The sequence below is a fragment of the Felis catus genome, chromosome X (assembly GCF_018350175.1).
Source record: "Felis catus isolate Fca126 chromosome X, F.catus_Fca126_mat1.0, whole genome shotgun sequence".
NCBI lineage: Eukaryota > Metazoa > Chordata > Mammalia > Carnivora > Felidae > Felis > Felis catus.
The window spans coordinates 101,452,512-101,480,161 of NC_058386.1; the positions used below are offsets into that span (position 1 = coordinate 101,452,512).

The 27,650-nt window shown below is 39.5% G+C and overlaps 1 protein-coding gene across 1 annotated transcript; it reads left to right on the forward strand.

Annotated features, from left to right (window-relative positions):
* The first annotated feature begins 5,346 nt into the window (after nucleotides 1-5,346).
* Nucleotides 5,347-27,126, forward strand: SH2D1A (SH2 domain containing 1A). Its single transcript, XM_004000868.5, has 4 exons — nucleotides 5,347-5,671; nucleotides 19,091-19,154; nucleotides 23,895-24,039; nucleotides 25,342-27,126. The coding sequence occupies exons 1-4, from the start codon at nucleotides 5,535-5,537 to the stop codon at nucleotides 25,380-25,382; spliced, it is 387 nt and encodes a 128-aa protein (XP_004000917.1). The 5' UTR covers nucleotides 5,347-5,534; the 3' UTR covers nucleotides 25,383-27,126.
* The last annotated feature ends 524 nt before the right edge of the window (nucleotides 27,127-27,650 follow it).

Below are 27,650 nucleotides of genomic sequence, written 5' to 3' on the forward strand. Positions count from 1 at the left end.
TTTTATCTTCATGGGGAAAGATAATTAATGCCTGGCAAAGAGTGGCCTTCATTTGGTTGAGTAAAAGGAGAAAAAGGCAAATTGGGCAATGGGACCTTATACGTGCATTCAGGCCCGCCCAGGATAGAAGACGCCCAGGCCACTCAGTGTTCTCTTACTTTACTTTCATTTTTTAAAGTTCTTGCTTAAAAAAATTTTTTTAATGTTTAGTATTTATTTTTGAGAGTGAGAGAGACAGAGCATAGGCAGCAGAGGGGCAGAGAGAGAGGGAGACACAGAATCTGAAGCAGGTTCCAGGCTCTGAGCTGTGAGCACAGAGCCCGACGTGGGGCTTGAACCCACGAACCGTGAGATCATGATCTGAGCCAAAGTCAGACACTAACCGACTGAGCCACCCAGGCACCACTAAGTTTTTATTTCAATTCCAGTATAGTTAACACACAGTGCTATATTAGTTTTGGGTGTACAATATAGTGATTCAGTGTTCTATTACTTTATATGAGTAAGCTGATGATCTAGACAGGCCCGGACGGATAGACCTTGACTCTGTAAGAGCCTTTCAAAACATACTAATCAATGAGGCCCAGGCTAAAACAGTGTACCTGATCTCATAAAGCATATAGATGGACAGAGACATGCTACAAGTCAGGGCATGAGAACAGTTGACACTGGAGAGGTATAAGAATATTCTAGGAGTCGGGGCACCTAGGTGGCTCAGTTGGTTAAGCGTCTGACTCTTGATTTCAGCTCAGGTCATGATCTCACGGTTCGTGAGATCGAGCCCCACATTGGGCTTTGTGCTGACAGTGTGGAGTCTGCTTGGGATTCTCTGTCTCTCCTCTCCCTCTGCCCCTCCCTCCCTCTCAAAATAAATAAATAAACATTAAAAAAAAAGAATATTCTAGAAGTCAAATACAGTTGCTAGATAGGAGAACGAAGCCCGACCAATTCAGTGCAATGACCTCAGAATTAAGGTTGGGAGGCAGAAGAGGATATCGGTGAAACACACAGGCTCAGAAGTCAGCAGCCTGTATTCAATTCTCAGGCCCGACACTGACCAGTTCTTTGTGCCACATTGAGCAGGCTACCTAGGCTCTTGAGTTTTGGCTTCTCCGTTGGTAAAATGGAGGTAATAATTAAGAATAATAATAATTAATTTGCTTCATAGGGCTGTTGATAGAAATAAATGAGATAATGCATGCAAAGTGCTTAGCAGGAATGCCTAGAATGTAGTATGTGGTTAGCAAATCCTAGCTATTAATCCTATTAATGCAAGAATGAGACCTCAGAAGCAGGCAAGAATTTCAGCTTGAATTAGGAAGCATCCTCTAAGTCACGAAGGAGGTAAAAGTAGGACACGTACAAGGAAGCATACATAGCAGACAGAAAGATCAAGAACTTGCTGTCTCAAGTAGGTTGTGCAGGTTTAGCATATAAGTGGAGTTTGATGCCCCACTGCTGTTCCCCTAGAGCCCCCTCCTTTCCTCCTATTACAGCTCTTCTCTCTAACCTAAATACCTACCACGGTGTCTGTCACACAGTAAATGGCCATGATGCTGGTTGAAAGAATAAACATACTTAAAATAGGCTTAAACACACCCACCCCTGTCTCTGGCTTCTCACTTACAAAACAAAAGGGCATTTGAAAAATTAGCCTCGTAGATAAACTCAGATATTATCAAAAGGAGGTGCTCTTTGCAAGACATTTTTTTTTTCGCTTTCTCATTTTTGTAAAGGAAGTGAATTTTAGTAAGTGCAGAGAGAATGTGTAAACTCACCACAGGTGCCAAATCATAACACTGTCACAGGAGAATTCACACCTATAGATGAGCTAGTTGAAGAACAAAGTTAGTTTTGAAAGGTTAGAGAAGAAGATTTTGAAATGTCAGATCCACTCTATAAAACTGACCACCCTTGGCATCATCCTTTTCATCTACCTGGGTTTGAGAAAAGCCCAGGACATTTGAAATGAAGACAATTAGCACCTCAGACAGGGCATCCACATGCAAAATCCTGTCACCTCTCAGAGACCTCAGGAGGTGACAAGTTTAGATACAAGACACTTTCAACCTTGGCTGACAGTTTGTCAATGCTCTTATATTTGACTTAAATGGCATCTATATTTTAAAAGGTGGTAGTTTGCTTTAAACTGTGAAGCTCTCTTCCTCTACCTCATGATTTTTATTTCTTAGGTCGTTGCAAAAACAACAAGAACAAAAATCTTTCCTCTGTTGGGTGAGATCTGAGGAAATAGCTCTTGCTTCTTGCACACAAATGAGCTCAGTCCATTTCCCTTCGGTTTCTCTCTCAAAAGTACTCTTGGCTTTTGTTAAAAACACAGAATGTGAAAGCTGGAAGTGGCCCTAAGGGTCATCTGGTTCAAGTCCATTTGACAAATGGAGAAAGTGAGGTTCAGAAAGAGAAAAGTGATTTAGCGGTAAAACATGGAGTATAATTTGTCTTTCATAGTTGCTGGATTAATCCTCCTTGCAACTTATTTTGCCGTTCCAAAGGTGGGCCAGAGGCACGTACAACCAAGTGTGTGTGTGTGTGTGTGTGTGTGTGTGTATTTCTCTCTTATTTTCTTGAGAGCACTAATTTCATTCATTCACTCACTCAACAAATATATTTAAGTATCTAAAATGTTCTCGATGGCGGGAGGAGGGGTTCCTGGCTGGCTCAGTCGGTAGAACATGCAATTCCTCATCTCAGGGTTGTGAGATCGAGCCCCATATTGGGCATAGAGTTTAATTTAAAAATAAATAAATAAATAAATAAATAAATAAATAAATAAATAAAACAGATTAAAAACATAAAAAATAAAGTGTTCCAGACAGAGGATACAGTGGTGGTGAATAAGGTACACAAAATCCTGCCATCAAGGACCCTACATTCTAGCTCAGGAGGTAGGCAACAAGAAATTAATCAGATAATTCTGCTTCTAAGTGGATTAAGCTTGTATTTGGGGCCCATTCATCCTCACTCTTTCTCTGTTGGTGCCTCCACTATCTCCATTGCTCCCCTCTCTCATTCCCCACCCCCCTTTCCTCTCTCGTGGGTATGGCGAGAGAGAGAAAAGAAGAGAGCCATTTAAGACCCTCCTTCTCTACACTTTCAAGCTCTCAGCGTGAAGTTCGGAATTTGCTAAAGTCAGGTTCAGTAATGGTGTAGCACTAGAGTGAAGATGTCAGTATTTTTCATCAACACCGCAGTAGTGGGCTGGCCCAGCTGTCAGCTTGCCGGCGAGATGACAACGAGGTACTGGATGTGAGAGTTGTATTATTACCTTATAATTTATCTGTTCTTTTTTTATATGATTTTAGTTGTGCTGAACCCCATCGTACCTGGCTGCTTTGACAGGTGTGCTATTTTAGCAACACAGAACAAAACAGAGAACGAAAAGAAGAATGCATGGTACGCTTTTGCTGTCAGATCCAGGTTGCTCTGTTCCTAAGTTTGTGGATGATTTGTTCAGGGTTGTTCAGAGACAAAACAAAGCAAAACTTGGGTTTCATTTTTACCCGTGTGACACCACGTTAGCACAGTTCACCTCACAGGTGGGCTGCTGGCCATATGGACTGAATGAGGGCCTGGCTCCCCTGTCCTATCTCCTCCTTTCGTGTTCAAAATTCCACCATCGTGATGAACTCTGAACTAATCATTTGCCAGCTCAAAATATAAAGAGTTCAGGGTGGGTTAACTTCTCGAGGCCTTAACATTGGTGTATGAGTTCACTTATTAGATCGATTCCCTCCTTGACCCGAAGCATGAAGAAGGGTGAGAAGTGGACTTGACCATAAACAAGTGAGGCAGAAAGATGAGGAACCAATCCTGGCTCAATACCCCAGAGCTATCCCCAAATATCATCTTGAATGCTGTTTTATTTTCTTTGTTTATTCTTGGTGTTGTAAGAGGCTTATGCTTACACTTCATCTACTAAGGTTGATGGATTCTAAGGTTGGGTATGCTCCAATCAAGGAGAATCATGAGGTGCCTGGCTGGCTCAGTCGCTAGGACATGCGACTCTTGATCTCAGGTCGTGAGTTTGAGCCCCATGTCGGTGGGTAGAGCTTACTTAAAAAAAAGAAAAGAAAAGAAAAGAAAAAGCTGAGTCACTACTAGCTGCCACTGAAATCTCAGAGGATTGTTCTCAAACCTAGCGGGTGGCAGACAAAAGTCTGGCTTTGGTACAAGGCAGCCCCATGCACCTGATCCATTAGTAGGGCATGTGAGGATTTAAAAATTGTTCTCTCAACCTTGAGCTCACGGCCTCGCCACGTTCACAAGGAACTAGGAGCTGAAGTTGTGGAAGAGATACAACAGGCACATGACTTCAGTTATTTAAATTCCAACTGTACAAGTATTTTACATAATCAAAAGGAAAAATGGAGAAGGCCATCCAGTTTCAAGCATTAAACAAAATCTTATCCCAGTGAAAAAGGAGGAAGTTTGGGGGAAATATTACTTAACAGCATGTTTTAAAATAGAAGCGATGCCTTATTTCGGAGAAGGAAGTTCTCTGAAAGGTTGAAAGGTTTTAAGAAATGAATGATAGTTTAGCATCAACTGAGGAAAAAACATACTCTGTTGACAACAGAGGATACAATAATAAACACTTGCAATACGATTTAAAACAAGCTCTATGCCCTGAATGCTGAAAGGTGGGCCCTGTATGTCAAAGGGCATATATGAGTCCACATAAAGACAAAGCACGAAATGAAATGATTCATTCTCACATCGAAGTCTCATCAGATCAAAAAATCTGGAACACCTTCGGACATAGGCTGATTTTTGTTTCTCCATCAGCACTCTGGGATCTCAGACAAGAAAGTAGGAAAAATCAGTATTTGCTCAGGATCAGGATCACTCGAGAGGAGCAGGAAGACTCGAAAAGGAGACTTGCCCCACGTTGGCTTTTCACCTACTACTTGTGACTGTGGAACAGCCTCCTGGCTGTGCTCGGTAGTGACTGCACACCGATAGTACTGGTAGTTTCTGTGCTTTGGTCTGAGAGCTTTTGGTTCTTTCATTCTCTGTCAGCATGTCTCCGCCTGGCATGAAGGCCATGTACAAGTTGCCTCTATCATCAATCTCTTTGAGGACTAGTTAAGCTAAGTCATCCCTGGTGGCCCCTGGGAAAAATGCAAGAACGGAAGCATTAGCAAGCATTCCTGCCTGTGTGCGAGGGTCCGCCTTGGTAGTCCACCCCCAAATCTTGCAAGGACCGTCTTCCAGCGGGCCTCCCCTGTCCTTCTGAACCCTGTGTTGGGGGTGGGGGTGGGGGCGGGGAGGGGGATCGAACATTGTGGCAATAACCAAACTTCTAAATTGCTGAGCTGGTTTTCATTGAAGTGTGAGAAGGAGGTTTTAAGGCAGATAGACAACATCCTGTTGTTGGGGAGCTCCTCTCTCTTTTTCTGCACATCTGGCTGAACTGGGAGTCAGGTGGCTGACTCGCGCCCGGCTTGCAGCAGCGGTCGTGACAACTGCCTTGCACTGTCCGTCGCCTCAGCGGCCTGAGAGTCCCCCAGGCCATGGACGCGGTGGCCGTGTACCATGGCAAAATCAGCCGGGAGACGGGGGAGAAGCTCCTGCTGGCCACGGGTCTGGACGGCAGCTATCTGCTGAGGGACAGCGAGAGCGTCCCGGGCGTGTACTGCCTGTGTGTGCTGTGAGTAGGTCGCGGTGGCCCGGGGGGGGGGGGGGGCCGGGCCCGAAGAGGGCACCTGCTTGGGGGCGCACGGGTGGCGTGGGCGGGAGGCGGTGGCAGGCGACGTCCAGGCCTCCTCCACTGACCACATGATGGCCCTGAGGCCTTCCTCAGGTCCAGCCTAGGTCGGTGGTGGACCACGCTTTGGCTTAGGCCCCTCACTGAGGATTTCACTCCCCAGGCCCTCACTCTCCAGAAGGGCCACCCCCTGGTCTTTTGTGGCAGCTGCTGAGAATGCCCTTTGGGGTGGGGAAACACAGCCTAGAATTTCCTTTGCTTCGAGAATGATCCAGGCTCCCGACTTCCCGTTTTGACCTCTAGGCGAGGCCTGCAAGGTGGAGCCCTGGGATGGTGGACTGGCCCGAATGGGGGCCACCAGCTCCTGGGAAAAGGAAAGGGCTCTCTCCAGACCTCCGTAAATGGAATTGGAGGCGTCCTCCCAAAGGAAGAGGACAGGGAGAGGAAGAAGACTAAGAAACGAAATCTTACTTTTAGAGTGCAATGCCCGTTGGGTCGCGGTGCTGAGAGGGGTGTGTTTGTAAGGAAAGCTCCCTCTCTGCATCTGCTTACTTAGCTTCCTCTAGAGGAGCTGTGTGTGGGGGCATGGGGTTCGAGAAGTAGGACCCTTCTTGAGAAAAAGGACTTACAGGAGTGGTAAAGGGCAGAGCTGAATCATAACAAGGGTGTTTTCCCTCCATGCCCTTAGACTAGGGCATGCCTTAGTCTAACACCCATTTTGAATCAAATGCACCTTCGTCTTGGCTCCAGGGCTCCGGGGTCGGGGTCAGGATCCAGCAATCCTGCGCTAGTCTGATGGTAGGCCTGTGACGGTGGCAAGTTAACCTCTCAGTGCCTCACTTTTCTTGTCCATAAAATGGGTATAATAATACTACCTAACTCCTAGCATAGGGAGGATCAAATGCGATAATGCCAGTGAAGAATTTAGCACTGGGCCTGACACATCATAAATGCTCGGGAAGTATAAGCTAGTGTTATTATTTTTGTATTTGCTTTCAGTCGAGTTCTTTCAGTGCTCGTGGGGCATTTCTAAGGAAGGACCTAGCTCCATCACTTTTTTTGTCAGCAGAATAAAAACACCCATGAAAACACCTACGCTGCGTAGTGGGTTCTAGTCGGAAACAAAATGAAGGAACGGGCTTGGTAGTAATTTTGATACCTAATGAGACACTGCAAGATTGTGAAGTACTTTCTGGGTCAGTGAAGAGAGATCCTACTGAGGCGGTTATTAGACGATTTTCGCTGTTTATCGTTTTTTCTTTTTTCACGTGGTCAAGCCATGCATGTGGTAACTCTCGGGCCATGCCAAATACATTGATTCTACGGGCTTCAAGAGAAATACGTGGAAGCAGGTGAATCTCTTGGGCTCGGATATTTTTTTTTCTCCTTTTGAGATGCAGTTGACATACGATGTTCTATTAGTTTCGGGTGTACAGCATAGTGGTTTGACAATTCCGTGCATATTACAAAATGCTCACCGCGATCCGTGTAGTCCCCATCCGTCACCGTACAAAGTTATTACGATATTGTTGGCTGTACTCCCTGTGCTGTGCTTTTTCATCTCCGTGACTTATTTATTTTATAACTGGAAATTTGTACCTCTTCATCCCCTTCACCTATTTTGCTCATCCCCCCCATCTCTCTCCCCTCTGGCAGCCACCAGCTTGTCCTTTGTGTTTAAGATTAGGTTTGTCTTGTCTTTTGGATTCCGCATATAAATGAAATCATACAGTATTTGTCTTTCTCTGCCTGACTTATTTCATTACCGTAATACCCTCTAGGTCCGTCCATGTTGTCACAAATGGCAAGATTTTATTCCGTATTTTATTCTGTTGATGGACACTTGGGTTGCTTCCCTATCTTGGCGATTGTAAACAGCCATTATTGTAAATAACGTAATAAACATGGGGGGCATGCATATATATATATATATATATATATATATATATATATATTTTGAATGAGTATTTTTGTTTTCTTTGGGTAAATACCCAGTAGTGGAATTACTGGATCATGGTATTTCTATTCTGTTTTTGAGGAACCTCCATACTGTTTCCCATAGGAGCTGCACCCGTTTACATTCCTACCAACAGTGCAGGAGCGTTCCCTTCTCTCCACATCCTTGCCAACACTTGGTATTTATCGTCTTTTTGATACTAGTCTTGGGCTCAAATCTTTATGGTATGCTTACATTATTGTTTTTGCCCAGTGGAAACTGGGATAGGTAGGTCAGCGAAAGCCAACTAGTCTTCTTAGGCTCTTTTCTTATCAAAAGAATGTGGAGGAATGAGTGGGCAAACGAAAGGGGCTTCTTTAGAGAAGCTGACAAGGGAGGTAATGAACCCCTTAACCTAGAGGTTAAAAAAAAACTTAACTTGGCTCTGAGGAGCTCCACAGTGTGTTACTTTTTTCTTAATTTTAGAGAGAGAGAGTGGGAATAGGGGCAGAGGGAGAGAGCAAATCTTACGCCGGCTCCACGCTCAGCACGGAGCCCCATGCAGGGCTTGATCCCACGACCCTGGGATCATGACCTTCCCCGAAATCAAAAGCCAAACGCTCAATCGACTGAACCACGCAGGTGCCCCTACAGCTTGTTACTTTTGCCTCTTGCCTCAGAGACCACTTCCTTGACCACCCTCTCTGTGCCTGTCATACCCTAGCACTTTATTTTTCTCCAAGGAGCTTTAAACTATCCGCCATTTGCTTGTTTACTTCTGTATTGCTGTGTTCTTTAGCAAAAATGGAAACTGAGTGAAGGCAGGGACGTTGTCTCCCACACCAGGAACACAACCTAGCACATAGTAGCCATTATGAGGCACATTATGAGGCACATAGACACACGGTAGATATTTTTTAAATAACAAATGAATTGCCATGGCAAATAGTCTTCTTTACTGCAAAGAGCTTTGGACTGATAATCAGGAGGCCAGGGTGTGGACTCTGGGGAAGTCACTCAACTTCTGTGGGTTTTGGTCTCCATAGCTGTTAAATAGGAATTGTAATGTGTGCCTACCTTCTGCATAAGAGCTGTTGGTAAAATTTGCAAAAGAGAGGACAACTTTAGCCTTTTGCCCATGTAGGCCAAGGACGCGGAAGGAATTAATTTAGGCAGGGTGGGAAATTCTTAACCATTTAAGTTTTTACCCAAAGTGAATCTTGCATAAATTCAGTTTTTACGACTCTTAGTTCTCCATGCAAACCTCCCTATGAAGTAGCAGAATAAAGTAGGCAAATTGGGAGTCCCCTAGCATGTCTTTTGATGGACACACTGGGGCCTCAAAGTCTTAGAGCGTGATTGCCAGACCGAGCTACAGAGGGAAGACACAAGGGTACATTGTCTTTTATGAAAGTTTCTCAATCTTTCTGAGCCAAAGGTCCCTTTTGATAAACATAAAAATTTCATGCCCCCATTTTAGTACTATGCTGTAGTAACAATAATCAAATTTTATCCTGAAATAAACCATGTACTCATTTCAAACCAAAACCTGTATGCGTATGATATGCAGTAGAAATAACAATGTAAATGGTGTCATATACTCATGAACAACAAGATCTAGCTAACAATCATGAATTGATTGTAGAGTTCACTCAGAATAGTTTTTCATTTTGTGTTCTGTTTTTTCCCATTATCCAAGAAGGTTTGGCTGAGTTTTAGTTTTTGTATTTTTATTGTAGAAATAACGCATTACATGGGCCTTTCAAACTGTACTTTACACTTTCAAACAACATTTGCTCCTTTCCCTGGTTCTGAGCCTTTTCCTAGGTTCAGTTTTGGAAAATTGAATCTTATAAAGTACTGAAGGTGTTTTCCATTGATAGAATTGCTCACCTTCCTTTAAAGTGAGTTTTCCTTTTGGTTATTTTCAATACATAAATCTAGTTTTTTGTGTAATGAGTCTATTAAAAATAGATCCTAATACTTTTTCATATTATAGAAAATTTGAAAAATGTAGAGAATGGAAATGAGGGAAATCATCTATAGTTTTATAAGCTACAGACAATTGTTGAAAATTAAGTGAATCTTCTTTCTTATTTTAATAAATTGCTCTGTAAACACACATGTGCTCTTACAATATTGTATTCTACTGCATTTTCCATTTAACATGAAAAAAACACCATTCATATGTAATGTTCTTACAAATGATTTTAAGACATTATTTTTAATGGCTGCATGATAGGTCAGCCAGTAAATGTACTATATTTTCCTTAACCAGTCATCTATTATTAGACATTTGAATCATTCCATTTTTTTTTTTTTGCTGTTATGTCCTCATGATTCATGTTTCAGTCCATAAAGATTTCCTTGTATTTATGATTACTTCCTTATAATGAATTTCAAGATACGTAATTTCTAGGTCAGGAAACATTAGCAGCTTAGGATTCTTGATATATGCATGATCACCACATACTTTTTCCTAAATGGTTATGCAAGTTTATATATATGCTCGCCAGTAATGCACAGTGTCCATTTCGCCATCCCCTCCCTAGAAATGGGTATTCTTGTTAACAAGAATTTTCCTTGAAACTTGGTGTCTTACTCTTTATTTCATATTTCTTTGTTTAGTGAGTGTCTTTTCTATGGTTGGTAAGCTGTTGTATTTCCTTGTTCATAAATTGGCTCTTTTTGTACCTTGCCATTTAACCATTTGGATCTTACTATTTTTCTTAACACGTTATTAATTTTTATATACAAATCGTTGATGTGTTGCAAGTATCTGTCCTCAGTTTAGTGTTAGCCATATCAAACAAGTTAACATTTAGTAGTTAAATCTGTCGCTCATTTTCTTTGTGTTTAATGTCTTCCTTTGCTTCCCAGCCTAGAAAGTTCTTTCTCCTCCAGAGATGTCCTAAAACTTCACTTCAGTTTTGTGTTCAATTTATGGTTTGGTTAGTTTACTCTTTGATTCCATGTGGAACTTCATTTTGATGTGGGGAAAGGATCTAATTTGAGTTTGTTTCAAAATAGCTAACAATTGCCACAATATAATTGTAAATAGAACTTCCATTCCCCATCAACTTCCTAGCCTACTTTACCATATATTAAACTCTAACATATAGCAGTTATTGTTTCCCAGCTATTTGGCTTAACTGATCTATTATTCTTGTATTGCTAACACTATAGTATGATAAAGTTTAATACATTTAAACAATTATTTGCTCTTATTTTTTTCCAAAGATTTTATTTTTAAGTAATTTCCACACCCAATGTGGGGCTCAAACTCACAACCCCGAGATCAAGAGTCACGAGCTCCATCGACTGAGCCAGCCAAGTGCCCCAATTATTTCCTGTTCTTACTTGTTGGTTCTTTGAGATGCAATCTAGAATAATTTTTTTTTTATTTTAAAAATCCCATTGGGATTACATTAAACTCATTTAATAAATTAAGGAGGAATTGTCATCTTTAAAGAATGTAATCTTCCCATCAAAAAACCTGATACATCTCTCCACTTCTTAATTTAAAAAATTTGTATCTATCAATAAGGTTTTGTAGTTTTCTTTTTATAGGTCTTCCACATTTTTAAAAATGTATTTCTCATCATTGTGGGTATGAATGTGTGTGTCAGGTTTTTTTTTGTTTCTATCATAAATGGGATTTTCTTTTTCCACCATATTCTTCTGTTGCTTAAGAAAGTTACTGACTTGGCATATTTTTCTTATGTTCATCCGATATACTAAAAGTGCTCTTATTAATGTAAATAGGTTTTATTTTATTTTAGGGTAGTTTTTTAAAGTTTATTTTTTTATTTTGAGAGAGAGAGAAAGAACGAGCAGGGGAGGAGCCGAGGGAAGGAGAGAGAGAATCCCAAGCAGGCTCTGTGCCATTGCAGAGCCTGATGTGGGGCTCAAACCCTGAACCGTGAGATTATGACCTGAGCCGAGATCAAGTGTTGGACGCTTAACCGACTGAATCACCCAGGTGCCCCTCTTTTAGTGTAGTTTAGTTTATTCTTTTTGGTTTTCCATGTATATTTTCTTTTCATTGAGGTATGTACACATGAACTCTCACAGTCCTTCTCTTCTTACCCTCAATGCAGACAGCCATGGGGAAAGTCCTAAATGCCCAGCGGGATAGTTTGATGGTGATAAGAGAAAAACCAGTTTAAGATATTTAAAATAATTAGTTTGCAGAAATGGTTTATTTCCATAAGTAGCATTCTTCTGTACATCCCTGACTTTGCTTGCTACCTATCTGATGGAAGATTTGGAAGCAGAAATGCTATTATATTCTTAACAAGGGCACATAATGAAGTCACTTGACGTGTATGGCTTTGGATAAAAGGATAATTATCTTTTTGTCCTTTGAGATTAAAGGGATGACTGGGAATAAAGTGCCTATCAAACCACTGAACTGGAGAAACGGGGGAAGGAGCAGTGACGAAATCAAATTCCAGTTTACCAGTTGCAATAGAGGGGAACATTGTAGCAAAGAACTCAAAAGAATGAGAAATGATTACTTAATTTACAGTGCGTTTTTGAATACAGTTGGATAGATGTGTTGGTGCTGCATTTATCTTCATGATAATTTAGGTCACCAGAGTTATTTTGGATGTTCTGAGTAAATCTATTAATGGCAGAGCAAGCCTGAAAGGCAGCCTAGGATTAAAGTTACATCCCCTACATCAATGGACATTTCATAGGCCAGCAAATCAAGGGCTGATTCTGGTTGACAATGCGAAATTGAAGTTGCAAGATTAATCTGAGGATGTCATTTGCCTAAGTGAAGGAGAAGTCTGGGTCAACCTTTTTTGGGCTCTCCTCAACTGGCCTCGTCCCTCCAGCCCCTTCTTTCCTTCTCCCCCTCAATGTTTGCCTCCAGCCCTGAGGCCAAGAAGGTTCCCTCCCTTTTTGAGACTTGTGCTTTTGGCATCATCTTAACACCAATGTATTATTAATTCATTCCCTCTGATATGAGAGGGGCAGCATAGATCTTTCAGCCAGACTCTGGGTATGCATCCCAACTTTGTAAAACTAGCTGTTTTACCTTGGGCAAGTTACTTAAACTTTCTGTATCTCAGGTTCCTTATCTGTGAAAAGGGAAATGGTAATAATAATAGTACTTACCTAATAGGGTTAATAATCCGCAGAGGATTATTACACAAGTTAATATTTATAAAGCTAACATGTAGTAGGTGTTTGTTACTATAAATAAAAGGTCTACAAATAATTGCAATACAAAGTTAGAACATCGTAGGAATACATAAATATGGATGTTATGTGGCAGTTAAGGGGAAGAAGACGTGATATTTACTGTCATGACTAATCGAAACTGGTTTTACATATTTTTCCCACCAGAGTTGAAGCTGAATGACTTGATGGTTCTGAAAATTCAAGTTCACTCTGAAAAAAATGAAGATTGAACCATAGGAAATTCGGAAATTTCTTGAATCAGAGTATAGTCTCAATAATGATGGCTTTCTATAGGATATCATTTTTCTGGGTATAAAAGTTCTGAAATATTTGTTAAAAAAATCAGTCACATTATAATTGTGCCTTGAATTTTGCACATAGCATTAAGCATTATTTTGTAAGCATGAAGGAGTCAGATGTAGCTAAACTTTTTCTTCTCTGTAGGCCTTGAAGTGGTATAAAGAAGGAATTGATGTGGTTTTGTTAGTTCTAAACCAAGATCTGTCCCCAACGCTGACCCTTTGAGAAAATAAGTAATAAATCAGGTTGCTTTCTTCTCATTCATTTCTTTAATTAAGTGATCTCTGCCCCCAACATAGGGCTTGAACTCATGACCCTGAGTTCAAGAGTCGGATACTCTACCCACTGAACCAACCAGGCACCCTCATTCATCTCTAACCAGGGCACTTTTTTAAGGGTTGGGACAACTTTTGACAAAATAAAGGCAAATTTTAATTTTGGCTGGGACTGAATCAACACATGCTTTGTAGTCATTAAAATGCAAAGTATTAGTTAAGAAAATTAATGACAATAACAGCAACAAAAAAACCTCTGCTGTTGTCTACCAATTATTCGTTTTCTAGCTTTTTTTCTTCATGATAGATTTTGAATTCCAGGCTAATCAACAAGTCCGACAAAGATTTGGTGGAGCAAGGAAGTTAAAATTACACCACATTCTTAGTTTGTCTGTATTAATGGAAAGAGTCAGAAGAAAGATAATCCTAAAAGGGATATAACAGGGGCACCTGGGTGGCTCAGTCGGTTGGGCGTCCAACTTCGGCTCAGGTCATGATCTCACGGTTCATGAGTTCGAGCCCCGCGTCGGGCTCTGTGCTGACAGGTCAGAGTCTGGAGCCTGCTTCAGATTCTGTGTCTCCCTCTCTCTCTGCTCCTCCCTCGCTCATGCTCTGTCTCTCTCTCTCTCCTTCAAAAATAAATAAAAACATTTAAAAAATTTGAAAAAAAGGGATGCAACAGTTTGAAAAAATAAATTATATTTTTCTGATTTGTAACTTGCTTAGACTAGATTTCTAAAGCACGAAATCATAATTTTGCTAATTTTTCTTTAAACAATGTTATTAGTCATGGGTGCCTGGGCGGCTCAGTCGGTTAAGGGACGGACTTTGGCTCAGGTCATGATCTCGTGGTCTGTGAGTTTGAGCCCCAATGTCAGGCTCTGTGTTGATAGCTCAGAGCCCAGAGCCTGCTTCAGATTCTGTGTTTCCCTCTCTGCCCCCTCCTGCTCGTGTTCTGTCATTCTCTCTCTCAAGAATAAATAGACATTAAAAAATTTTTAAAAATGTTATTAGTCACATATAACTTTATAGGAAAAATTAATATGCAAGGATGCATTTATATGAGTTTAAATTTACTTCTAGTTTGTATACATACAGGAATGGGTCTGAATAGTTGTAATCGGAGTGGGGTCCACGTCTTTCACATACCATAATTTTATATTAACATAATCCATGTTCTTAACATTCTTTGAAAAATATAAGAGGGCTCTAATCCCTTTGAATTTTGGTATAATTTTGAATGGTTCTTTCTGTTACCATTTTCTTATTTTGAATAACATTCCTTATTTTGGGGTACTTAGGTTAATTCTATTTTTTTCACCATTAAAATAGAACTACTACGAAAATCTTTATGAAACTGCTTTGTCCCTTGATTCCTTGGAGTGTGTGAAGATAAGCAAGGTCGTTCAGTGGGTCGAAAATATGCACGGTTTTATAGCTCTTATTATAACTTTATTTCCTAGAACAGCAGTTTTTCAGTGGACAGGGAGAGAGTATGCATAGTTTGAAAAAAACATATTCAGTATTTTGGTTTAATTTTATGTTTTAATGATCATTCCATAATTCAAGCTACAGAAAACAAAACCATGAAATTTTGTTGGAAAAGAAGTCAGCGGTTCAGAAACACTGCTCTGTGGAGCCTTTTGAAACCATTGAAAAACCTTCAGCTTATGTTTATTTTTTTTCTTTTAAACAATTTATTTTGGAATTAAAAATTTTTCCTATTGAAGGTATAATCGACACGCAGTGTTATGTTAGTTTCAGGTGTACGATATAATGATTCAACATTTCTGTACCTTACTCAGTGCTCATCACGGTAAGTGTCCTCTGAATTCTCTGCGCTCTTAAAGCGGAGACTGACTCTGGAGGCGGTGGCACAGAAGTGCCCTGGGCGAGTGGAAAGAAGCCAGCTTGACTTTGCAGAAATTGCCGTCAATAATCCCATAGGTGTGGGCATTCTCTTTGCATTTTAATCCGCCTGTAACTGGAACGTTCTTACAAATCACCTGGAGATCTTGTTAAAGTACAGATTCTGATTCGGCAGTTCTGGGGCAGGGCCTGAGGTCCTGCATCTCTAACAAGTTCCCAGGTGATGCTGATGTTATTACCCTGGGAATGTAATTTGGATGGCACTGTTTTAGAGCTCTTCCATCCACGACCTTAGGGTAACAAGAGTTGACACAGGGGATCTGGGTCAGTTCCCTCAGTGACATGAAAGTGGAAGAGATGAACTACTGGCTTATCTGAGAGGCGAACCGATTCTGCTCATTCAGAAATCTGAGCGGCGGGGGAGTAGGAAATTGTTAATATTAGGTGGGTTAATCACAAGAAGTCTTAGGTGCCACTGACATTAGGTTGTTCAGAGACTGAAGGAGGGAAGGGCTTTTGAAGTGGTACTCAGGTTCTTGCTGCTTAACTGAAAGTGAGATAAGATCAGATTCGTTAGGAAACAATTTTCAAAACAGACTCATTTATTTTGACTAAATGAAGATGAATGATAGTAGGGAGATAGATTCTTTGTATTTTTTAGAGGCTCACTGTTTTAGAAAGTGAAAACTGGTCACTTACAATTTTGCTTGCATTAGTGCTGAGATTTTAAATAATGCATTTCCATATCACCTTTAATGATACCGAATTACTGCCCTTAATCGTTTCCCATAGGAAAAATGGAACTAAGGACCTATGTTGTTTCTCTGCTTCTATCTCCATTTTGCTCTGTGACTTTAAGAAAATCACTTAAAGCCCTATGTTTTGAGTTCCCATGGTGAAAAATGGAAATCAAAGCCCTCACCTTGTTCCCTGTAGAGTACTTACTGAAATTGGAGGGTTTCGAGGTGGATTTTATTGCTCAAAAAAAACAAAAGACTTTAACAATGTAATATTTTATATTTACTTAGCATGTTTTATATATATGCATACATCAAGCTATTTTATATGTGATCTAAAGATGCTGGCAAACCTTCATAATGAAAATGAAACATTTCCTGTAACCACACCAGCAATTAAATTGATTTTTTTGGTTTCACAAATCGGATGAAACTGATTATAGTCTTTTAGAAGTATTTTTTTTTGTTCTTTAGGTAATCAGTACTGATGAATATTGATTAAAGATATAGTAATTTAATCCGCATATTTAAGGACTTTTAGTTCTAAAGGGAATTGATGGTAAGTGAGGTCAGTTATTCAAGGATGACCTTCTGTCTGGAATGCTTTAGAATCATCTGTTCTTTAAAGTTTAAATATATGTATGTATGTATGTATGTATGTATGTATGTATGTAGAGTGTGAGCTGGGGAGAGGTGCCACAGGAGAGGGAGAGAGAGAATCTTAAGCAGGCTCCACACCCAGCATGGGGAGTAATGTGGGACTCGATCCTATAACCCTGGGATTGTGACCTGAGCCAAAATCAAGAGTCAGATGCTCAACCGACTGAGCCACCCAGGTGCCCCAAATACTTTTTTTTTTCTTACCAGAGTGTAGCATGTATTCGAACCAGTGATTTATATTGACCCAAACTTGTACCTAACAGTAACAATCAGAAAACGGATAAAATAAAATTCTGTTGACTCAGAGAATTGGATCCATATTAATATTCAAACTTTGAAATAATTCGGAACAAAGTTTACCCTACTTTTCTATGAAGTAAAGGTTTGTTAGGCAAATTAAACAGCATTATCATAGATACTAAAATATAATCAATAATCTACATCCATTATAGTATGGGGACCAAGAGCTGGGGCTCTAGAGTCAAACAGGCCTGATTCAAATCCCATCTTTGTTGCTTGATCTCTAGTGTGGTTTTAGTTACTTAGCTTCTCAAAGTCTTGGTTCCCTCATCTATAAAATTAATTTCACAGTATAAAGGTCATAGGATTTTTGTGGTGTCCAAAAGAGATAATTCATGTTCTATGGACTGAATTGTATCCTTGTCAAATTCATATGTTAAAACCCTAACCCCCAATGTGGCTGCATTTGGAGATAAGCCTTTGGAATATAGTTAAGGTTAAATGAGGCCATACAGGTGGGGGTATAATCCAATAGCATTGGTAGCCTTATGAGAAGAAGAGGGGCACCTGGGTGGCTCAGTCGGTTGGGTGTCTGACTCTTGATTTCAGCTCAGGTCATGATCCGGGGTGGTGGGATTAAGCCTCGCATCTGGCCCCACGCTGAATCTCTCCTTGAGATTCTCTTTCTCTCTCTGCCGCTCTTCCCTGCTTGCGTTCTCTCTCTAAAATAAAAATAAAATAAAATAAAACTCTTGGCATCAATTATACAGATATACAGTATGCTTACACACTCAGTGATGGGGGAGAATGTTTACCCCATCTAAAGGACAAGCTGCTTTCAAGTACTTTAGAGGACATTTTTTGAATTGAAATTACAATTCTTACTATGTTATATTGTAAAGTAGCCATAATAGTAATATTGTGGAAATATAGTATTATATTAATTATATTTATAATAATAATTATTATTACTATTAAGTGGACCTTGCAGTACCTTATCCCAGTGAAATATTTTTCACCTTAAGGCTCCATATGTACTTAAAAATAATTTGATGACACCTTGTTAAATCTACTTAATAATTCATGATTTTTACCAATTACAACAGGTCTCTAGCTTCTTCTTGTCCCAAATGTCTCTCAACTAGACAAATCGTTAAGAGTATGAACTCCCACATTTTATTTTATTTTTTTATTGCTTACTTACAAAAATTTTTTTTTAATGTTATTTATTTTTGAGAGAGGGAGAGACAGAGCGTGAGCATGGAAGGGGCAGAGAGAGAGAGGGAGACACAGAATCTGAAGCAGGCTCCAGGCTCTGAGCTGTCAGCACAGAGCCTGACATGGGTCTTGAACTCATGAACTGTGAGATCATGACCTGAGCTGAAGTTACAGGCTTAACCAACTGAGCCACCCGGGCACCCCTATTTTATGTTATGTTATGTTATGTTATGTTATGTTATGTTATTAATAAAGAAGATTATTATGAGGCGCCTGGGTGGCTCAGTCAGTTGAGCGTCCGGCTTTGACTCAGGTCACGATCTCGTGGTCCGTGAGTTTGAGCCCCGCGTTGGGCTCTGGGCTGATGGCTCGAAGCCTGGAGCCTGCTTCCGATTCTGTGTCTCCCTCTCTCTCTGCCCCTCCCCGATTCATGCTCTGTCTCTCTCTGTCTCAAAAATAAATAAACGTTAAAAAAATTTAATAAAGAAGATTATTTTATTTTATTTTATTTTATTTTTATTTGAGAGAGAGGGAGTATGTGAGCTGGGGATGGGCAGAGAGAGGAGAGATAATCTGAAGCAGGTTCCATGCTCAGCACAGAGCCCGATGTGGAGCTCGAGCTCACAATCGTGAGATCATGACCTGAGCTGAAATCAAGAGTCAGACGCTTAACTAACTGAGCCACCCAGGTGCCCTCTGAGCTCATACATTTTAAAAAAAGGAAAAGATAAAGAAGGCTCTCTGGAAACTGTGATTAGCCAGATATAATATGCAAGCAAATCAGAGCCCCCAAGCTTTTCTTCCTACGAATGCAATGGTACCATATATGTGTGTCCCAATATATGTAACATTCATATGTAATCGTTAAGCTCAAATTTAGAGCATCTGTTGTTCTTTTGGAATTTTTCAGTAATGGAGGTTTATTCTTTCGCAGGTATCAAGGTTACATTTATACATACCGAGTGTCCCAGACAGAAACAGGTTCTTGGAGTGCTGAGGTATAGCTCTTTTATTTATTTTTTGCTTCTGGGGATATCAGGGAGGTGTTTGAAATTTAGGCTGGTTTTATAAAAGAGTTGTCAAGTCCTACATTTCCCAAATATTCATGAAATTCAAATCACTAAAGCTCCAACCCAAAACTGTTCATGGATCATTAAGAAGGCTTTAGAGAATTTTTGTTCCAGTTCTGTTCAGCCACCATTGTATAGAATGGTCTCACTTTGGGGGAAAGATAAAAAAAGTTGAAGGATTGTGTCAAACTTTTAGTGCCTATGCAAAATTTTGGAAAGCATATACAAAGTATGTAAAATGATTAAATAAGCAATTATTTACCAAATGATACCAATATGTGTGTTGGTTCTATAGTGGATTAAACAAAGTGAACTCCTGTTTTCTAAGAGCCTATAATATGCTTAGGGAGATAGATACAACATGAATTAAATAGCGATGTGAGAGCTCAGAGTTTGTTGTCAGCTATATCTGGGTTCCAGGTCTGGTCCCCCCCTCCTCCCTGACAGGTCTATGACCTTGGGCAGGTTACTTAACTTTTCTTTGAACAGATCTCTCCATCTGTGAAATGAGCCTAAAAATAGTTCCTTACTCATAGGGCTCATTTTGAAGATTAAATGAGATAATGCATATAAAGAAAGCTCTTAGCCTAAGGACCTGAACAGTAAGCCCTAAAAAAAGTGACCTCACCCAAATTGCTGAACAACATAATTGTATATATTTATTGCTCTGTTATTTAGCATAGGGATTCAAAGAAGGGAGGATTTTTCAAGTATTAGTAATCAAGACTGCTGTATATATGGAGGCCAAACTCCCAGCTGAGCCATGTGGGAAGGACATGGATAGGCAGAATGAAATTAGAGGGAACATTGCAATGGTTTTCAAGGTATGCTCCACAAAATTCTAAGGTTCTTCTATCTGGGTGCCTTGGGGTTGCCAGGGGGTGGGGGCCAGAGAGAGAGGAGGACATAAATGGGTATGCTTTTGGGTCGCTGATTCATCTTTGATCTGAGCAGGTCACTTTTGTTTTGCTTATCGACTGGGGCTCGAATACGATTTCATGAGAAAAATGGGCTCTGATGGCTTTGAAAACATTTGAAAGTCACTATGCCATTACAAGTAATGCTTGCAGAATGAATCTATTTCCATGTACCAGGGTACTATATCACATCTCACCGATGTAGAGGTCTCAGCAACTGAACCTTTTGACCTCAAATGCTTTCTCTGATTTCGGACTCCTTAGAAACAGTCTGTCCTTATAATGAAAGCACTTCATTATGAACGATTTGAAAACATTAATGGGAATATCTCCTGTTAATAATTCAATCTGCGTGTTTAAGAAATTCTAAAGTCTAGACTTAAATAGCTGCAACTTTACAAATTCATCAGTAAACTAGAAAGCCCAAGTTGCAGACTACAAATGTGTTGAACTACTGAGATGAAAATTGAGGGCAAGTTTTCAAACACATTGATGCTCTATATAGTAAAGAATTTATTATTAATAATAATTACAATTAATACTTAATTTATTATTAATAATAATTACAATTAATACTTAATTTATTATTATCACAGATAATTAATACTATAATACTAATTAGAGGAAAAGCAGTACCATTTCTAATCAAAACTATACCTGTTTATATTTAAAAATTCTCTGTATCGCTGCAGAGATGATTGAATAAGAAATTAAATTTCATTTATTATGAAGCATAATTGTGTTGCTATGTACATATATATATATATATATATATATGTATACAATCTGAGTAGAAAAAGCCCTTCTCCCTAGAGAAGTAGCCTTCAGCTGCTGAAGAATACTCTATGGAAAGGATCTTAAATTATTAGGGTTTAGCTAATCTTGTCTTTAAATTTGTTTTCTTCTATTTCGAGTATAACATCACATGCAGATTGTTACATGTTTATGATCATGTTAAGGGAGAAAGGGCTTATTGGACATAAATGTCCTTTCATCCCGTTGTCTGGTTTGACCCCGTTTATATAATAATATTGTAATTATCTGCACCAGGAGAGCAGAAGATTGGCATGTTTTCTCCAAAGGGGAAAACAGTTTTAAAAAATGCTTTAGATTTATTTTTGAAATGCATATTGCATTTTCTTCCCATCTACTAAATTTGCTTTCGTAGTTATGTTTTTGCTAAGGGAATATTAAACTAGTGTGTACTCTCAGAGCTCATATCACCTGACTGGAAGAAATTTCTCTAGAGCGTATTGAAGACCAGCTGTGATCCAAAGCATGTTTCCATGGATAAGTAAAGAGATGACAGTATGGGAAAGATGCAAATTTGAACAATAGCCAAGTTCAGTGGCAGAATGGGAGTTGTCAGTGGTACAATTCTTATGGCGAACGTGTTTTCAAAATTGGTTAAATGACAGATGTTTATACTGCTTTTTGGTGCAATGCTTTGGTTTGCCACACTGCAGGAAAAATCATGGCAGTAACACTCCATCCTCTGCACAAAGATTGTGCTAGAAATCTAAGTAAGTCTGGGATTTGTTTCAAAGAGTGGAATGAAATTTGAACCCAAATCCACCGAATTATGAAAGACACACATTGTGTAAATTCCTACTTTTAGAAAGACTTTTAGGTTTTATCATTGCTTAGTGTGTTAACTTATCTCTTGTGACTCAAGCTAAAATTTTGCTAAATGGTTAATTTAGAGAATTCTACAATCAATTATCATTTATTGATATGTGCGTTGTCATCAGTACACTGTAAAAAAATGTACCAACCTCCCCCCGTGGACTTCAGTGCCTTTGGGCTTTTCTGGATATTTGATCATCAGTAGATGCTAAATAATTTTCCTTATTAACCTAAGCAAAACGCTATAAATTAGGGCAGTCATTTGCCAGCAAAACATTGCATCCCAAATTCAAATTACACATCCAGTGCTATTATTCCTTTCTGTTAGTGTGGGTAATCAAGTGTTAACTACATATAAGTCCCCATAAAAAAGATGCTTCTGTTGATAAATGGTTTTACAAGCCACAAGAACAGCTAAAATGATGTGTGGTTTGAAATATTTCCACACTGAGGGAGTGTATAGTTTCTCTTCTGGCTGGTGACTCAAACTTCTCTAGAAACTGTCTGGTCTCATCGTCTCTGTTGGTGAATTTATTGTGGGTGTTGGCTTGAAAGACAAAAGACTAGGTTCTGGGATCCGGAGCCAATTCTACTTCTGGTTATGTGTGTGACCTTGGGCAAGCTGAATTATCCCTTTGTATTCGCATTTTCTTATCTGTCAGATGGGAATAACCAAATCAGCCAGTCACTGCCAATGGGTGAGGAAATAGTGGAGGCAAATCACGGGAAAGTGCTTTGAAATGAAAAAGTGCTCTAAGGGGGATATAAGGAGGTATTTTGTGCCTGTGACCTGCCTGTGCAATTTAGAGATTCTGTCTAGGAGCCCACAAACTGTTTGGAGCCCTGGAAGAATGGCCGTGGTGCTTTGGATGAGGTCTCAAGTCGAGTTCTGGGAAGGTGTTTTGACCCAAGGGGCGGAGCCGAGTGCGAGAGTGTTCTACATGTACTGAGGCTCTGAGCTGTGCGAGCCTGTGAGTGACACTAATTTAAAGCTGAAAAGAACTTTTTCGATGCTTTCAAAGAAAGATCCCTTACCCCAGTGGAGGAAATGAGGGAGTTACTACAGACGGTGTGCTGTCTTCAGCTTTTAGTGTAGTTGGGCTGAAGATTTCAGGCCAGCCTTCAGTTTTTTCTCATTAAATGCTAACAAACAAACAGCTCCCACCTCAAGAGCCTTGCAGATGGAATCGCTGGAAAACAGCTTTCTAAAAAAAAACCTAGTCATTGTTCAATCGCTTATAGCAATACTGTTTTATTTTATGTAAAATGACAGTTTTGAGCTGATGCCTGAAGCTGGGCTCATCAGCTTTTGCAGGAAATTGTTGTTGATTTCAGCCGTGCCTTTGCAAGCGAGTTGATGTCGGGAAAGGAATACATTTTAATAGTCACTTGCAAATAATGATCCCTTCAAAAGCAAACAAACAAATAAATAAAGGTGACCTTAGATAGTCTTTCATTTTCGTGTCAGAGAGAAAACCTTGTCACGGTGAAGTGTTGGCGGAGAGCAGTTTTGGGGAGGATAGGGAAGTTTCCTGAGGAGGAAAATATTTCCTGTGAAGGATGAAGCAGGACATATGGTGAGGGGAGAGAGAGAGAAGGACTAACTAGCTGTGCGTTGTGTGTATCCTTACAGTCAATTTTTAATTTCCAGTATAGCATTTTATATTGTGGAATGATGACAGGGAGGATGGGTTGGTGGTGGTGGTGGTTGTTTGGTTTCTCAGGCTTTTTATTAATGACCTGTACGATCTGTGTTTTCTCTGTATTTAACTGCATCCTCTCTGTTGGTGCATTCATTGTGGGTAATGGCCTGTATAGCCTTAGAGGCTCGGGATGTATGATGGGTAGCAGGCAGGAAGGGCAGGGCGATGAGCAAGAGCTTGTACAAACTAATACCACCCCCGGGAGAACTGAAATGACAGCTCATTAGCTCCTCTTGCAGGGAAGTTCAGCCAACCAAAGTAAGCTCTTCTAGAAATGTTGTTGTTTCCTTTTTCCTGATGTTTTCAAATATTTGAACAGGTCACACAAATGTTGCCTTTCTAAGCATCCCTCACGCATTTCGTAGGCCTACTGGTATCATTAGGAGGTACGTGAATAATTTGATCGGCCTTTTATTTTCCAGACGGCCCCCGGGGTCCATAAAAGATTTTTCCGGAAAATAAAAAATCTCATTTCAGCATTTCAGAAGCCAGATCAAGGTATTGTAATACCTCTGCAGTATCCAGTTGAGAAGAAGTGCTCAGTTAGAAGCGCACAAGGTACTGCAGGTACGGTTTACTGTTAGTTTTCGACAGGGTTTGGAGGCTCGGGGTTAGAAGTTAACCTATTCACAAACACAGAGTTATGGGAAGTTCTGTCAGAAACATGCAGTGGGTATTGCCAGCCAATCAAGTGAGAGGGGGCTACTCACGTGCTATGGTTTCAATATGCTATACTGTACGCTCCTAATAAAACTCTGGGAAAGTATAACAAATTCTATGAGCCCACATGCAAACTCGTCCTTTCCTGTCTTATTCTCCGTAGTCCCTTTTGTCAAAACGGAAGTACCGTTTCCCTTCGCTGATTCGGACACAAACAAATGTGAAAGATGGGACAGTTTGGAAAACACCCGGGCCGTCCTTTACCTTTGCTCAGGGAACTGTATTTTCCCTTCAGGGATGGAAAAGCTAATGTTAGCTTGGCCCACGCCACCCTAAGTTCTGAATTTGTGGTGCTTGAATTAATGAAATTTTATCATAGCACTAAATTTATCATAGCACTAATTTTATCAATAGTACTAAATTGAATTAGTACACTTTATGATGCCATAGGCACAAATTGTCACATCTCCTGAGCAAAGCTCTTTTAGTGTATGTATCAAGCTACCGACAGAATACCGGACAATGTCTGCACTTAGCAGATATGTGATTGTTTACTCATCTGTTGAAAGGGGTTGATCACTTGTTTGGAGTAAGAGGATATGCCTTGATTGAAACAAGGCATATTTGTGATAAAAAAAATGAGTTGTTATGTCCTTTTTTGACAGGGACCAAGGCTTAGCCATAAACCGACAATTAGACTTAAGTGCTGAATTAATTTAATGAGTAGTTAGCCCTTGTAATAGAAATGTAAATAGAACTACAATTTACAAATTACAAACTACAGTTACAAACTATTCCTTTCTGCTCACTATTCCATTCTTTATAAATCAGTTTTTTTCTTTTCTTTTTTTTAATGTTTATTTATTTTGAGAGAGAGAGAGAGAGGGAGGGGCGGAGAGAGAGGGAGAGAGAATCCCAGGCAGGCTCTGCACTGTCAGCGTGGAGCTCAATGCAGCCGTTGATCCCATGAACCGTGAGATCATGACCTGAGCCAAAGTCAAGGGCTGGACGCTTAACCGACTGAGCCACCCAAGCGCTCCTACAACTCAGTTTTAAGTACTGGTTGCTTGAGCTATATCACTGTGTTGTATCTTTGTGAGCTTTATGCCGTTGGAAATGTCATGATTGATTATAAGTTCAAGTTAACCCGTTCAAGTTTATAGCTTGTAAGTTTATCTTTTCTTGATTTTTGTTATTATTTTTCTTTAGGGAGAAGAGAAGATCCTGATGTCTTCCTGAAAGCACCATGAAGGAAAATAAAATACCTTTACTTTATTTTCTATAATTTAAATATATGCTAAGTCTTATATATTGTAGATAATACAGTTCAGTGAGTTACAAATGTATTTCTAAAACCATCATTGTCCTGTAATGGAAGTATCTAGCACGATGTAAAAGCTGAAATGGACTTTGCCGATAATGAGGAGCTTTGAAATGAGGACTGGGAAAAAAAGAATTCCACAGGTTATTTTCAGTTGTATTTACGAACGGGAAATGATTCAAAACACAGTGATACCTTATAAAAGATTAATGTCAATTCTTGCCAAATACAAATAAAAATAACCCTCAGTTTTTCTCAAAAGCACCATTTTTTAGTGAAATATTATTTGACAGCTACTGATTCTAAGACGTCTTGCTTGATTAGATGTCAGGAAGCTGGTTCGTGTCCCTTGTCTTTGTCGTGCGTGGTTCTAATTAGGTATTATGCTCTCCACTAGTTATGGTGGTGAAGACCCTTAAGGGGAATTTCTGAAGTTGTGCACTGTGTGTTAAAACAAGTACTAGATAAAGAGTGAAGAATTTCTGTTTAATTCTGAAAGCAACCTTCTTGCCTAGTGTTCTGATATTGGATAGTAGAATCCACAGACCAATCTGGAGTTTAAAAATCCCATAATTTAAAATATGCCCTAAACGTTTGTTAAAATTGAAATTACATTACAAATCCAATGAAAGAGACTTTTTTTTTTTTTTTTTTACCATCTACCTCTGCCCCAGTTGTTGCTACTCCGTGTAAAACCTAATTTTGAGAGGAAGCTTCGGCATCTGGACTCATGAGTAGCTGATTTGCAAGTGGTCTCCCTATTAGCCCCCACCAGAGCATTGGAAACCTTATGGTTATGTTATTTCTCAACAGTTCCAAGTAATGGCAACCTGAGAGCCAAGATTTTACACAGTGACAGATATTTATATTTTTCTGGCCACATTTATATTTTCATGACTTTTGTGATTTGATTATATATCAAGCTGTTTCAGGGCTCCTGGAATTCATTCACTCAACAAACAGAATAGGCACTGAGGTAGAGAAGTAAAAACCCCCAGTCCCTGTGCTTAGGCAGTGCACTGTCTAGTTGGACAAGAAAACAATAACGATTTTAAAAAGTAACACGAAAAGACAAAAAAAAAAAAAAGACAATGAAAAGTGATAAGCACATGGTAAGTGAGGTTCCCAATGTGCAGGTAGATCTGTTGTTAGAGGCCAAATGAGTCAACATAAATACTCCGGTCCATGGTCTGTAGGAAAATGCTAAATTCTATTGTAAACTAATAAATCGGAATTCTGGCTTTTACATGAGTGGGGGTGAGCTTGATGAACTGCCGAGAGACAGAGCTACTCTCCATGCATTGGCAAGATCTGGCTTCTGAGCATTTAGCATGGATGCAGTGGGAGTGCAAAGGTGGAGGTTGGCCGTGATCATGTATTGTGGGCCATTTACCATTTCTAGAAATAAAAGGATCACTTTAACTTGTAAAGGAATTCGGAAAGCTGACTTTCACAACCAAATGTGTATGTTTAGATAATTTTTCCTTATTTGTGGCTTGGGTTTAAATTTTAATAGGCATAACTAATTTTTACTCTCTCTAACTTGTTCATTCTGGAATAATCCTAAATATATGAATTATGTTTGCATGTTTCTTTACCAGAGTCTTTTTTGAAAAAACCTTTTTGAATCTTGAATGGTCTTTCATATTTTAATAAAGTATTTGAAAGCTTTATTTACCTAATTTGTCTTAAAATATTTTTAAAAATATTGAGAGATAGATGCTATTAATATATGAAAGCGTTGATAAGGGCCATCTTACTTATTGGACAGATTCCCTGAAAAAGGTAAGTGCTTTTCTGAGTTTGCTACTGTCAAATTTTCCAGTCCACTATCTTCTTGTGCTGGCCTTTTATTCATAATTTTTTTTCCCACCTTTCTCTCCCAGCATAAGCTTTCTTGCTATTTCCCAGTACATAATAGCTTGTGCCTTTACAGAAAGGTCATATCCTTGCCATATCTAAAATATTGCCATGCTAACATATACCTGTAAGATGCTGAGTCAAGATAGAAAAATGCACATATATTTCCAAGTGTACACCTTTCTTCAGAAAAAAAAAAACTGTGTCAGCAAGCCCACAAGAACATGACAGTTTATCAAATAGTCATTCATTTCCTCTGAAGTTTGTTCTTAAGAGATAAGGTCAGTAAGGGAGACAAGCTTAGGTAATTGTCAGTTTGGCTATTACAAGCAAGTAA